The sequence below is a fragment of the Populus trichocarpa genome, chromosome 1, assembly GCF_000002775.5.
Source record: "Populus trichocarpa isolate Nisqually-1 chromosome 1, P.trichocarpa_v4.1, whole genome shotgun sequence".
NCBI lineage: Eukaryota > Viridiplantae > Streptophyta > Magnoliopsida > Malpighiales > Salicaceae > Populus > Populus trichocarpa.
In genome coordinates, this window is record NC_037285.2 from 33814894 (window position 1) to 33828976 (window position 14083).

The window sequence follows — 14083 nt, forward strand, 5'->3', positions numbered from 1 at the left end:
TGTCTCAATATTATTTTTTTAAAATATCATCTTAAATTTTTTTAAATCAAATTATATTTTTATCAATTATTTAAATTATATTTAAACTTATTAAATCAATAAAATAACATTAAGTCAACTTCCAAATAATTAATTTTTTTATTAGAAGAACATTAACAATACTTAATCATTTTTTTTACTTCTAAAGTGGACTACGAGTTATGATGTAGTTAGCACTAAAATTCCAACCATTTATTTTTTGCTAATGTCAAAAAGGTTCAGACATTACCAGGAACTTCATAGGACAGCGGGCCCTCGTGTTTATGGCGTAACTTTTTCTTTAACATCGGAAAATCACACGGTCAATTTTAGCCAATGGATTCGGCACGTTGCCACATGGCATAAATCCAAGACACATGAACTAGCAATTATTACATGGAAGCCAAAAGTAATGGAAAAAAGAGAGAAAGAAAGAAAAGAGATAGAGCCATGATTGACTGGTCTTCCAATGTTTTATTACCCAATTGATAGATATTAAAATATTTAAGAATTAAATGAATTTATAATTATAAAAAATATTAAAATATTTAATTTTATTTATTAACATCTCATTTATTAAGAAAACATTATAATGTAAAAAATTAAGAAACTCTAATAGAAAAAAATTACTCCATTCTAACAAAAGACTAAAAAAACCTAATAATATTAAATATACAATTAAAAATAGAAAAAAAACTAAAAAAACTAAATAAAAATAATTAAGAAAATCTTTTATTCTTAAAAAAATCTCCGGTGTTACCTTGTGTCTATCCAAATAAGCGTTTTGCTAACTAAAATTTACTAGGTATCACACTATCATTTAAAACTTTATATTTAGCCTCTGATTTTAACATACTTGCACCCTTGACTTGTTTCTCAAAAAATACAATAAGAAATTGAGAAAAAAAAATTATTGAATAATAAAAAACAATTAATGAACTTGTAATGTAAGACATTTGAGAAATTGGTGTTTGTTTCACCATCTATAAATTGAAAAATAATTGTTATTTCACTGTATTTTTAATCACATGATAATCTAAATTTTCATGACTGTTCTGTTAATTAATCTATTTATTTTAACCCCCTTTATTACCATTCTTAAAATAAATTTCTCTAAGCCATTCTCTGTCATTTTTTTTTAATGGAAATTGCTTCAATTTTTTTTTGTCAAATGTATTTTTTATTAAATTTATTTTAACAAATTTTTATGAAAATAAATTTTGAGTCAAATCTAAAGTTAAAGTCACTCTTCAGTATTTTTGCAGCTCATAGAACATGTTGATATTGAAATATTTTTGTAAACTCTAGATCAATATGGGGATACTATTTTTTGATTTGGGATTTTTTTTTTGTTTTTGATATCTAGTAAGCAACTAGATCCATGTGGGTACATTTTAAATTGTAGAGGTCAAATCAGAAATTTTAATGAATTAGAAGGAGTAAAATATTAGTTCAAGTTTATACATAGAAAAAAACCAGACAGGACAGGGCAGCTCTTCAGGATCGGTAACCCCCAAAAGGCCAAAACAGCGCATGAATCATCATTATCAGCAGCATCATCCTCGTTTTCCATTATTTGTTTTTCTTTATCCCTTTTGTAATATAAAAAACTCAAAAGTTCCTTTCTTGATTAAACGAAGAGGCGAATCCAGTCTTCTTTGCAAAACCCGTTTCTCCATTTGCTCTATTTCACTTCATCATTTCATTTATCAAGAAACCACAAAGAATCAACAAATACCAAGAGATTTTTTTTTTGTTGTTTTGGTGGTGATGGGCAAATTACATGAAAGATTTGCTGGGTTTATCAATAATAGATGGCTAGTTTTTGTGGCTGCAATGTGGATACAATCTTGTGCAGGGATTGGTTATTTATTTGGTAGCATATCACCAGTTATAAAGAGTTCTTTGAACTATAATCAAAGGCAGCTTGCAAGTTTAGGTGTGGCTAAAGATCTTGGTGATAGTGTTGGTTTCTTGGCTGGTAGCTTATCAGAAATCTTGCCTTTATGGGGTGCTTTGTTAGTTGGTGCTGTGCAGAATCTTGTTGGATATGGTTGGGTTTGGCTTGTGGTAACAGGCAGAGCTCCTGTTTTGCCTCTATGGGCTGTGAGTATCTATTGACCTTTTGACTTTTATCATGGTTTAAAGTTAATGATTTGTTTGGTCCGTTTATGTAAAATTTGGAAGTTTTTGATACTTTACGTTGCTGGTAAAGGATCTTCTGCATTCAATTTTTTTTTACTCCTATGGTGGATTGTTGTGGTTGCAAATCTAGCTTTGATTTTGACTTTATCTCTGTTTTTGTTGAAGATCTCTGTTATTGCAAGTTAATGCTTTCAAGTTTTTAGTTTTTATGTTTCATCTGTTCAAGTTGGTCTCCCAGATATTTATGATATTTGATAAAATTCTACAGCAATGGATCGTTCCTCTTCCTTCTTTTTTGTTGTGTTTTTCTTTATCCTAATGTTGCATGCATCAGAGTGGTCTATAAATTTTTTCAAGGGTTTAGTATTGAAGTTGAAAGCATCTTTCATTTCGTCTTTTTTGCCTTGAGTGTTAGATAAATGTCCGGTGCAGTATTTTTTCCTGATATTTTCTTCTTCTTTCTTCACATGGTAATTTTGTTCTTCTTGTTTATTCCTCCTGTGCCTACCATGGTATGATTCTTTCAATAGATCTATCAATCACTGAATAGACAAAGCGAGTTATGTTCTGAGGGAGGATGTTATGGTTTTAGAATTTATTGTGTGATTTTAATGGATTTGGGGGCATATCCTTTCATGCTCGCAACAATCATGTGGGGTTTTGATTTGCGGGACCAAAGTATGCAAAATGCATATGACCTATAGACCAGGACACATGTGTGCTTTACCAAAAGGTAAATTTCTTGAATTTGATTGGTCGGAAGTATCATGGCATTTGCTGGCAATTAGCTGTTGCCAAACCAAAAGGCAAGCGGTGGTTTAGTTTAAATACGCATGTTGGTTTCTTGGACGTATATAAACGTGATCTCAATACCTTTTGGAAAAATATCTTATAGAAATCTCAGATTTACTGTAGAATTTAAAGTTGAATCGGGTTCTACATGTTCTGGACCAGCTTAATTAATCATACCATGATAAAATTAAACCTGCTTCACAGGATGTGTGTTTTTTTTTTTTTCAGATTTCATCTCTTAGGAGAAGGATGGTATGGTGACAAGAATCGACATAGAAAGATGATTTTACTGAAGATCTAGGAGGAGTTATTTGACATAGAATTCTGATACAAAATGAGATGTCATAAATGTTTTAATTAACACTTAACTTAGTGATACTGTTTTGAGTGGATTCCCTGCTTCTAATAGGCCTGTATGTGGTTGCAATAGGAATATATTCATTGGAATCAGGCTGATGCATTCTTGGTTGCCATAATCTCTTCTGCTATTCCTGTCTATTAGAGTAACTTTTTCCTTATGAAACTTTCATCCTATCATGTGCATGCATTTTTGGTCCAAAGATTTAATGAAACCTTACAGTGCTTGCCTGGGATAAGTTGCTAACTTGTATAATTGTGCAGATGTGCATTCTTATATTTATAGGGAACAATGGTGAAACCTACTTCAACACAGCTGCTCTAGTTTCTTGCGTGCAAAACTTTCCAAAAAGCCGTGGCCCTGTTGTGGGAATTCTAAAAGGCTTTGCTGGATTAAGTGGTGCAATTTTGACCCAAATATATGCAACGATCCATTCCCCTGATCACGCATCTCTCATTTTTATGGTTGCGGTTGGGCCAGCAATGGTAGTCATTGCTTTGATGTTCATCGTCAGACCTGTTGGAGGTCACAGACAAGTCAGACCATCTGATGGCACAAGTTTCACATTTGTATATGGTGTCTGTCTTCTACTGGCTGCATATTTAATGGGGGTTATGCTTCTTGAAGATCTAGTTGATTTGAGTCACACCGTGGTTATAATTTTTACAGTAGTTTTATTCGTCCTCCTCTTGATTCCTATTGTGATTCCAGTGTCATTGAGTTTTTTCCTTGATCCAAGAGATCCAGTAGAAGAGCCTCTTCTACCTGAGACACCGAAACAAGAACCTGGAAAATCTGGGCAGGAGACTCCTGAGGTAATATTCAGTGAGGTTGAAGATGAAAAACCCAAGGAAGTAGACTTGCTACCAGCATCAGAGAGGCAAAAACGGATTGCACAGTTGCAAGCAAAACTGTTCCAAGCAGCTGCAGAAGGAGCAGTGAGGGTCAAGAGGAGGAGAGGTCCACACAGGGGCGAGGATTTCACCTTGATGCAAGCATTGATCAAGGCAGACTTCTGGCTTATTTTTTTCTCACTTTTATTGGGATCTGGATCTGGACTGACAGTGATTGATAATCTTGGTCAGATGAGCCAGTCTCTAGGGTATGATAATACACATATATTTGTGTCCATGATTAGCATTTGGAACTTCCTTGGCCGTGTTGGCGGGGGTTACTTCTCTGAGATTATTGTCAGGTAAAAACTGATTTCTTGTCTCCTCTATGCTGGATGGATTTTAGTGCAAGTCTTGATATCGACTCATTCCTCTCCCTTGTCTAACTAATATCATTCAGGGACTATGCTTATCCAAGGCCAGTGGCAATGGCCATTGCCCAACTTGTCATGGCAGTTGGGCATGTCTTCTTCGCATATGGATGGCCCGGGGCATTGCACATTGGTACTCTGCTGATTGGACTCGGCTACGGGGCTCATTGGGCAATTGTGCCAGCTGCTGCCTCAGAGTTGTTTGGTTTGAAAAAATTTGGGGCTTTGTACAATTTCCTCACTCTGGCAAATCCAGCAGGTTCACTTGTCTTTTCCGGTCTAATTGCTAGCAGCATATATGATCGTGAAGCTGAAAAGCAAGCTCATGGAAACAATTACCTCGTTCAGAACTCAGGGTCAATTTTTTCAGGCATGTTGGGTCCGAATGAACCGCTAAAGTGTGAAGGTTCCATATGCTACTTCCTTACTTCTCTGATCATGTCAGCATTTTGCGTTGTCGCGTTTGTCTTAAGCACGATTCTAGTGTATCGGACAAAGATTGTCTACGCAAACCTCTATGGAAAATCACGGAGTTGACTTGCACAAGAGAACTAAAGCAGGCATTTATAGCTAGACTACATCCAGTGATGACAGTTTCTGTGTTTTCAGAGAAAGGTTTTGATGGATTTCTTCATATTTGTGTGTTCACGTTGCCAGAGAGCTGGCTGAGTCAAGCTCCCTACAGTAAACGAGAGTTTACTGGAATGTTGCAATTGCTGTAGATTTTTATCTATCTGTTTGAACATTCACAATGGTGATTTTTTTGGCAATGAAGTCAGTTTTGTTCATCAAGTTTTTCTTCTTTACGGATACACAATATTTGCTGTTTCAAATAAAGCTGGCCATAAATATTATTCCCTTCCCATCTGGTTTGGAAAAGGAGAATGCTTTTGATTCTAAACCAGTTTTATCACAAGGTTACTACTAGGTGGCCTGACTTTAACTTGTGCTGCTGCATGGATGGTGAAATTTCATTACATCCATTGTTGTCTTGAGAATTATGTTTCAAGGTCTTGTTTTGTAAAGGTGTATCCCAGATTTTACAACCTTCTACTCGCAATCTTGATGTGGATGCAATGTGGAAACGACTGTGCAAAGAATCTCATACACTTATAAATCTTATTTTTCTAAGTAATGTTTAAAATATCAATACTATATGTGATTTAAAAATATAGAATTGTCATTAAACATTACCAGTGATATGCACTAACTAGTAAACTATTAATGATATAAATCATTCAGGATATCTTTTATGTTTAAAAACAATGTGTCTAATATTAGATTATTAGCTTATTATTTATTATTTCTTTTTATATTATGTACTTCAAAAAATTACATCAACTAAAACACATTTGATAAACAAATATTTTTACAAAAGAAACTAAAAGAGGTGGTGGAATTTCTCTAGCAATTTTATTGTAGCTCAAGAAACAATAACATGTGGATTAGAATAGCCAATCCATAATTTCTTTTAACAATTGCTTAATATTTTTCTTTAATTTTGTCATTTTTTTGTTTAGTTTATTTTAGATTGAAATGTTTTTTTTTATTATAGGAGTCTTGCGTCGGAAATAGTGTTTTTCCTTCTTGATTTAGTTTATTTGGTAATTATAGTGTACTAGCCAATTATGTTCTTTTTAATTTTTCTTTACATATTTTTATTAAATATTATTCCCTTTGTCCATTCGAAATTGTTTGCCTTTCTATTTTTATGCGTCTCAAATTTATGCTTGTCTGGTCAAAGCTTCAAGCTGTATATTTTTTTTTAAATAAAATACCCCTAATTTAATTAGATTTGTTAGTATTAAGATTTACTTTAAATTCATCAATTTGAGAAATGAAAAGGTAAACAAAATTTTCTTTCATCCTTCCATTTCCTATCCTTCACTAACACGCACCCAATTAACAGCAAAAATAAGAGATCAAAGATTAAACCAAGATTGTTGTCCATATAAATGGTTCATCCTCATCTTCATCGCGGCGAAGATAACATTTTACTGCTGTTTTGGTCATGAAAAAGCACTTTTCACCTGCATGAATATTGTTGTCCATGTAAATAAACACGGGATTAGAGGGATAGTACCTTTGTCAACCATTGAGATGCGAAATCTCAGCCTTGATTTCTTCTTGTCTTCTTTAAGAATGGTTTAACAGCATTTTAATGGGGTCTGATGCTGCCCTCCTTAATCCGTCTATGAAGTGCTGACTTTGACACATTCAAGGCTTTGGCCGTTGATCTTATGTTCATGCAGCAGCACAGGGGGATTTGTGCGATTTTATTGAAATCAAATCCACACCCGTTCCTGTCCAATTCTGTGCGATATCTTTAAACATAGACAGCATCCACAACACCATTGGATAAGCAAATTCTGACTTGATGCAAATTCCGGGGACAGTTCTTGCTGAAATGGATAACATGGGTACATCATGCAAAACAAAGCCTTTTATACTCTGCTTCAACAGAGCCTTTTATACTCTGTTTCAACAAAACCTCAAAAATACTATACTGTGTTTCAACAGAGCCTTTTATACTCTGTTTCAACAAAATCTCAAAAATATTTTTTCTTCATTTCTTTGTTTTTTTTTTTGAATTAATTTGGTCAGGTGTATGACTTTCAGCTGTTATGCATTAATATTAACGTGTACCTAAACTCATTCTTACATTGAAAACGATTCATTTTCTTTTCTTCAGTCTTTCAGAGTTCACGAAGGTGATTAATTTATACGATAAGAGTTTGTGTTTTAAAATAATACATGCACAATATAAAAGAATTTTAAGATATTTAAGTTTTGACATATAAAAATATTGATTAATAAGAAATAAATAATTATTATTATGGTTGTCTATAACTATAAATTAAACTTAGAAACCTAGATTGATGTTTATAGGATTTGAAGTATAATATTGTAATAATAATTATATATATTAAAAAATAAAATAAAATATTTTTTATTATTTATAAAGTAAACTTTAGTTAAAAGGTAAAGATTGTATAATTAGATTTGTTTTCTAGGAATTATAATAGTTATATATATATAAAACAGTTAAAATAATGGGTTGGGGCGACCTAAGTGAAATCAGGTCAAGTTTTTACCCAACCTACTTTGACCTTGATCAAACCAAATATATACTTGACATAACTGGATTGGATGATATCGAGTATGCAATCAATCTAATGAATTTAACATCCCTAGTTAACTAAGAACTAATTATTGTGATTTTTTTTTTACTGTGGATTGAATGTTTGGATTTTTTTCCTCATCTTTTATTTGGATAGCCATAAATTTTTTGCTTTCCACTTCACTATTTTCATGGCTATTATTTTTAATCTTGACTTGATATTTTTTATGAATTATTTTTTAGCATGTTTTATGGTGTCGAAGAAATATCACGACATTGACTTACATTTAATTTGCAAAATTAATTTTTATTTTTTGTTTGGTAAATAATTAGAAATATAAAAATTAAAACTGATTTTGGTTTAAAACATCTTTTTCTATAAATAAAAGGAAACAAACCCAAAAATTAAAAAAGAAATGAGAAACAAAAGAGAAAAAAAGAAAAATTGATTGGTAAGATGCACAAACTTTTCTATGTTACATGTACCATCTTAGGAGAAAGGTCAACAATTACATCAAGTAAGGTGACATTCAGTGATTTGGAGGAGCCCGCATGTGCCACGCAAATGCAGCGACTACTCACACTTGCTGGCACTTGTAATACATGCACCGACCATTCTTCTTTTCCTTTATGCAATTTCAACTCTAAATCTATAATCTTTTTCCAATTGGGTCCCAATTTTTATTCTACTCAAGATCAAGATTAAGATCAAGCTTTCTTCTTTTAATTTAGCCCTTAATTCTCTACTATCTCTTAGATTTAGTCCCACATTTCTCCAACCCGAGGCCATTGAAGAGCTAACATGGGATAGAAGGAAAAGGAAAAAAGAAAGAGACAGTTCGCTAACCAAGTTAGCATGTTGTGGTTGTAGCAAATTGTCAACATTTGCAAATTTGTCAACCTTTTTCCAACCACCATGACTTTCTTCTTGCAGTAGTTGGTTGGCATTTATTAGGCTGCACATGGGTTGCTGCCAAGGCTCTTCTTTCTTGTATAAATGGAGATAGAGAGTGCAGTGAGTGTAAGTGTAGAGGAAGTGTGCAGTGAGTGTAAGTGCAATTGTGAGAGTGAGAAAGTGCAGATTTGAGAGAAACACCGAGTGTAAGAGTGAAACACTGGGTTTTGTGGGTTTGTATTGGGTTGAGTTGAGTGTTTGTATCATTCCTCCATTAATATACAATCTGCTACCTCCGTGGACGTACCCGGTTTTGGGGAACCACGTAAATCTGCTTGTTTGTGTTTTATTTGTGTTTGCTTTTGGTCCAGTATGCACTACAAATTGGTATCAGAGCATTAGGGAAGCTAGAACACTGAAAAAACACGTTTTTCAGCTCTCTGTTCAAAGTTGCAGAATTTTCAAAGTTCTCAGATCTTGCTTTTGACCAGCTGCGGAGATTCCTCTCGTCCATACGAGTCCGGCGATATAAAGATCGTCCAAATCGGAGTTGAAACGAGCCCTGTAGAGCTCGCCGAAGTTTTCGCCGGAAATCTGCCGGAAAAACCAGTCATTGCCGAAATTCTCGCCTGAGAAGACAGCCACGTCATCCGACACATAGGCACTGAGTCATCATCCACGTCATCAACCGAGGGTCCACATCGCCCTGTCATCAAACACGTCATCTAACAGTGACAGAATATTCTCTTGACAAAATAAGAATATTCCGTTACCAGTAAGAGAATATTCCCGTGACAGAATATTCTTTATCAGAGACAGAATATTCCTTCCCTGAGTCAACTCGGTCAGATTGGTTTTTTAGCCAACTCAGTGATTTTTTGACCCGTTTTTGGCCGAGTCAAGCTTGTTCCTAGCATTTTCAACCATTCCGGACGCAACCGTGGTGTCCGTTTTGTGAAACAGCACACTGAAGTTACTGTTTTGGCTCTTTTGAGCACAAAAGTGCGTGTTTTAACAAGTTCAGGATTCCATTTGTAATCCAAAGACGTCCTAATGGCTGATATTCCAGAAAAAAAATCAGCGGGGAATGCTAGTATACCTCCACAATACATCCCGGTATCGAATACCAAATTTGAGGTGGAGAAGTTTGATGGGAAAGGTAATTTTGGCATGTGGAAATGTGAAGTCATGGATATGCTTGTCCAAATGAATTTAGATTTCACTCTAGAAGATAAACCAGAGGATCTGGATGATAAAAGCTGGGAAAGGATAAATCGGTTGGCTTGCAGTTCTATCCGACTTTGTCTTGTAAAGGATCAGAAGTACGCCTTTTCAGAACAAAACTCTGCAAAGGAATTATGGCAAGCACTGGAGGACAAGTTTATGAAGAAGAGTATAGAGAATCGTCTCTACTTGAAGAAAAGGATCTTCCGATTTCAGCACAAGAAAGGTACTTCTATGAATGAGCATCTGAATGATTTCAATAAAATGATAGCTGATTTGAAGAATTTAGATGTGGAAATTGATGATGAAGATAAAGCTCTACTGTTATTAAATTCACTGCCTGACACATATGAACATCTTGTCACCACTTTACTGTATGGTAAAGAAAAGATTAAATTCATTGATGTGTCCAATGCTTTGGTGAACAATGAGTATCGGAAGAAGGACCAGATTGTTCACAAGGAGTCAACATCAGAAGCATTGACAGTTAGAGGCAGAACAAACCCCAGAAGATTTCGAGGGCGAGGGAGATCTCGCTCAAAATCTAGAGGAGAATCATCAAACAGACGATATCTTGCAAAAGATGAGTGTGCCTTTTGTCACAAAAAAAGGCACTGGAAGAAAGATTGTCCAATCAAGGGCAACAAGGAAAAAGATGAACCAACTGTGAACGTTGCACGAGATGAGGATGAACAAGACTCTGCATTCATGGTCTCATCACCAGAAAACCATTCTGGTGAATGGGTTCTTGATTCTGCATGTTCCTATCACATGTGCCCTAACAAGCACTTATTCTCGAGACTCGAGAAGTTCGATGGAGGAGGTGTGTTGATGGGTAATGATGATGTTAGTGAGATCAAAGGGATTGGGACTATCCATCTGAAGATGCATAATGGGGTAGTCAAGACACTAACAGATGTACGGTATGTACTTGACTTGAAGAAAAATCTCTTCTCACTTGGAGTCCTAGAATCCAGTGGTTATAAGATTATCATGCATGGTGGAGTCTTGAGAGCAATCCGTGGTGCATTAGTTGTCTTAAGAGGCACGAGGATAGGAAACTTATATTTCCTAGATGGATCTACAGTTACTGGTACAGCAGCTGTCTCCAAGAGCATAGAAGATGATGAAGCAGATAATTCCAGACTTTGGCACATGCGCTTAGGGCATGCTGGTGAAAAGGCTTTGCAAGGATTAGTCAAGCAAGGTCTATTAAAAGGCGCCAAGACTGGGAAGCATGGGTTCTGCGAGCATTGTGTTCTTGGAAAACAGACAAGGGTCAAGTTTGGCACTGCAGTACACAACACAAAAGGGATCCTAGATTATGTTCACACAGACGTATGGGGACCTTCAAAGAATGAATCTCTTGGAGGTAATCGTTGGTTTGTTACTTTTATTGATGATTTCTCAAGACGAGTATGGGTGTACATGATGAAACACAAGGATGAGGTCCTTGATATCTTTCTGAAATGGAAGAAAATGGTGGAGACTCAAACTGGAAGGAGAGTTAAGACTCTTCGGTCAGATAATGGTGGTGAGTACACTTCAGATCCTTTCTTTGAAGTTTGTCAGAATGAAGGGATCAAGCGACATTTTACTGTTCGCAAAACACCACAACAGAATGGAGTAGCAGAACGCATGAACCGCACATTGGTGGAGAAAGTTCGATGTATGCTATCACATTCGGGACTAAGCAAAGTGTTCTGGGGCGAGGCATTAAGCTATGCTCGTCATATTGTTAACCGGTTACCTTCAGCAGCATTAAATGAAAGAACTCCCTTAGAGGTATGGTCAGGCTCTCCTGCAAATGATTATGACTCTATGCGTATATTTGGTTGCTCAGCATATTATCATGTTACTGAGTCTAAGCTAGATCCTAGAGCCAAGAAAGCTATATTTTTGGGCTTTAGTGGAGGAGTAAAAGGCTACAGACTCTGGTGTTCTGAATCAAAGAAAGTGATCTTGAGTAGAGATGTCACTTTTGATGAGTCTGGCATGTTACAGCAAGAGAAATCACAGGAGAAGGAAAAACAGTCTGGTGATGCACAACATGTGGAGTTGGAGACTTCAGTCATCCCTATAAAGACTGTTCAGACAATCTCTACTGAAGGAGATTCAGATGAAAGTTCAGATGAAGAGGATGTAACAACTCCAGCAACCACACAACAAGAATCCATTGCAACAAGTAAACCGAAAAGAGTTATCAAGAAACCTGCTCGGTATTGTAATATGGTGGCTTATGCACTTCCGGTGATTGATGATGGAATCCCCTACACCTACAAAGAAGCAGTACAGAGTGTAGAAAGTGCAAAATGGAAAGAGGCAATGGATGAAGAGATGAAATCTCTCCACAAGAATCAGACTTGAGATTTGGTACAACTCCCTAAAGGAAAGAAGACAATTGGTTGCAAGTGGGTATATGCTAAGAAGGAAGGTAATCCTGGAAAAGACAACATCCGATTCAAAGCAAGATTGGTAGCAAAAGGCTATGCTCAGAAGGAGGGGATAGATTATAATGAGGTATTCTCTCCAGTTGTTAAGCATTCATCAATCCGTATTCTGTTAGCCTTGGTTGCACAGTTTGATTTGGAGTTAGCCCAACTTGATGTGAAAACTGCCTTCCTACATGAAGATTTGGAAGAGGAAATTTACATGTCTCAGCCAGATGGTTTCAAAGTCACTGGAAAAGCAAATTGGGCTTGTAAACTGAAGAAGTCATTGTATGGATTGAAACAATCTCCTCGCCAGTGGTATAAGCGATTTGATAAGTTCATGGTAGAACATGGATACACACGGAGTCAGTTTGATCACTGTGTATATTTTCGCAAACTTCTTGATGGTTCTTTCATCTATTTGCTCTTATATGTGGATGATATGTTGATCGCATCGAAGAGCAAGGTGGAGATTGATAGACTGAAAGCTCAACTGAGAACTGAGTTTGAAATGAAAGACCTTGGAGAAGCTAAGAAGATTCTTGGCATGGAGATTCAGAGAGACAGAAGAAAAGGCACAGTCTGTTTGACACAGACCCAATACTTGAAGAAAATTCTACAGAGATTTGGGGTAGATGGTAAGACCAAGCCTGTAAGCACACCTTTAGCTCCTCATTTTAAGCTAAGTGCTTCAATGTCTCCACGCACAGAGGAAGAGCGCAAACATATGGCTCAAATTCCGTATGCAAATGCAGTTGGTGCATTAATGTATGCAATGGTTTGTACGAGACCAGATATTTCACATGCTGTCAGTATGGTGAGCAGGTATATGCATGATCCGGGAAAGGGTCACTGACAGACAGTTAAGTGGATTCTACGGTACATTCATGGCACAACTGATATTGGTTTGAAGTTTGAGAGGGATAATAGACTTGGGCAAAATTTAGTTGGTTATGTGGACTCGGACTATGCTGGTGACTTAGACAAGCGTCGTTCAACAACAGGCTATGTGTTTACACTTGCTAAAGGGCCTGTAAGTTGGAGGTCAACGTTACAATCAACAGTAGCTTTGTCAACAACTGAGGCAGAGTACATGGCAGTAACAGAAGCTTTCAAGGAAGCTATTTGGTTACATGGGTTGATTGAAGATTTGGGAATTGTTCAAGAGCACGTGGATGTCCATTGTGATAGTCAAAGTGCTATTTGTCTTGCAAAGAATCAGGTTCATCATTCCCGCACCAAGCACATCGATGTTCGATTTCATTTTGTTCGAGAAATTATGGATGAAGGGGATATTCTGCTACAGAAGATTGGTACCGCAGATAATCCAGCTGACATGCTCACAAAATGTGTCTCAGGGATCAAGTTCCAACATTGTTTGGACTTGGTCAACATCTCTCGGTGTTGAGCACCTTCAGGGTGCAGCGCCATACGGCGCGTTAGAGGCAGCATTGATTGATCACGAGGATTGGATGGAAAAATCTTGCCAAGGTGGAGATTTGTAGCAAATTGTCAACATTTGCAAATTTGTCAACCTTTTTCCAACCACCATGACTTTCTTCTTGCAGTAGTTGGTTGGCATTTATTAGGCTGCACATGGGTTGCTGCCAAGGCTCTTCTTTCTTGTATAAATGGAGATAGAGAGTGCAGTGAGTGTAAGTGTAGAGGAAGTGTGCAGTGAGTGTAAGTGCAACTGTGAGAGTGAGAAAGTGCAGATTTGAGAGAAACACCGAGTGTAAGAGTGAAACACTGGGTTTTGTGGGTTTGTATTGGGTTGAGTTGAGTGTTTGTATCATTCCTCCATTAATATACAATCTGCTACCTCCGTGGACGT

General features: G+C 36.3%; 1 protein-coding gene across 1 annotated transcript; it reads left to right on the top strand.

Moving 5' to 3' along the window:
* The first annotated feature begins 1344 nt into the window (after positions 1 to 1344).
* LOC7456238 (protein NUCLEAR FUSION DEFECTIVE 4) lies at positions 1345 to 5369 on the top strand. Its single transcript, XM_002300077.4, has 3 exons — positions 1345 to 2124; positions 3577 to 4508; positions 4607 to 5369. Exons 1-3 carry the CDS (start codon positions 1552 to 1554, stop codon positions 5112 to 5114), a joined length of 2013 nt encoding a protein of 670 aa, XP_002300113.3. The 5' UTR covers positions 1345 to 1551; the 3' UTR covers positions 5115 to 5369.
* The last annotated feature ends 8714 nt before the right edge of the window (positions 5370 to 14083 follow it).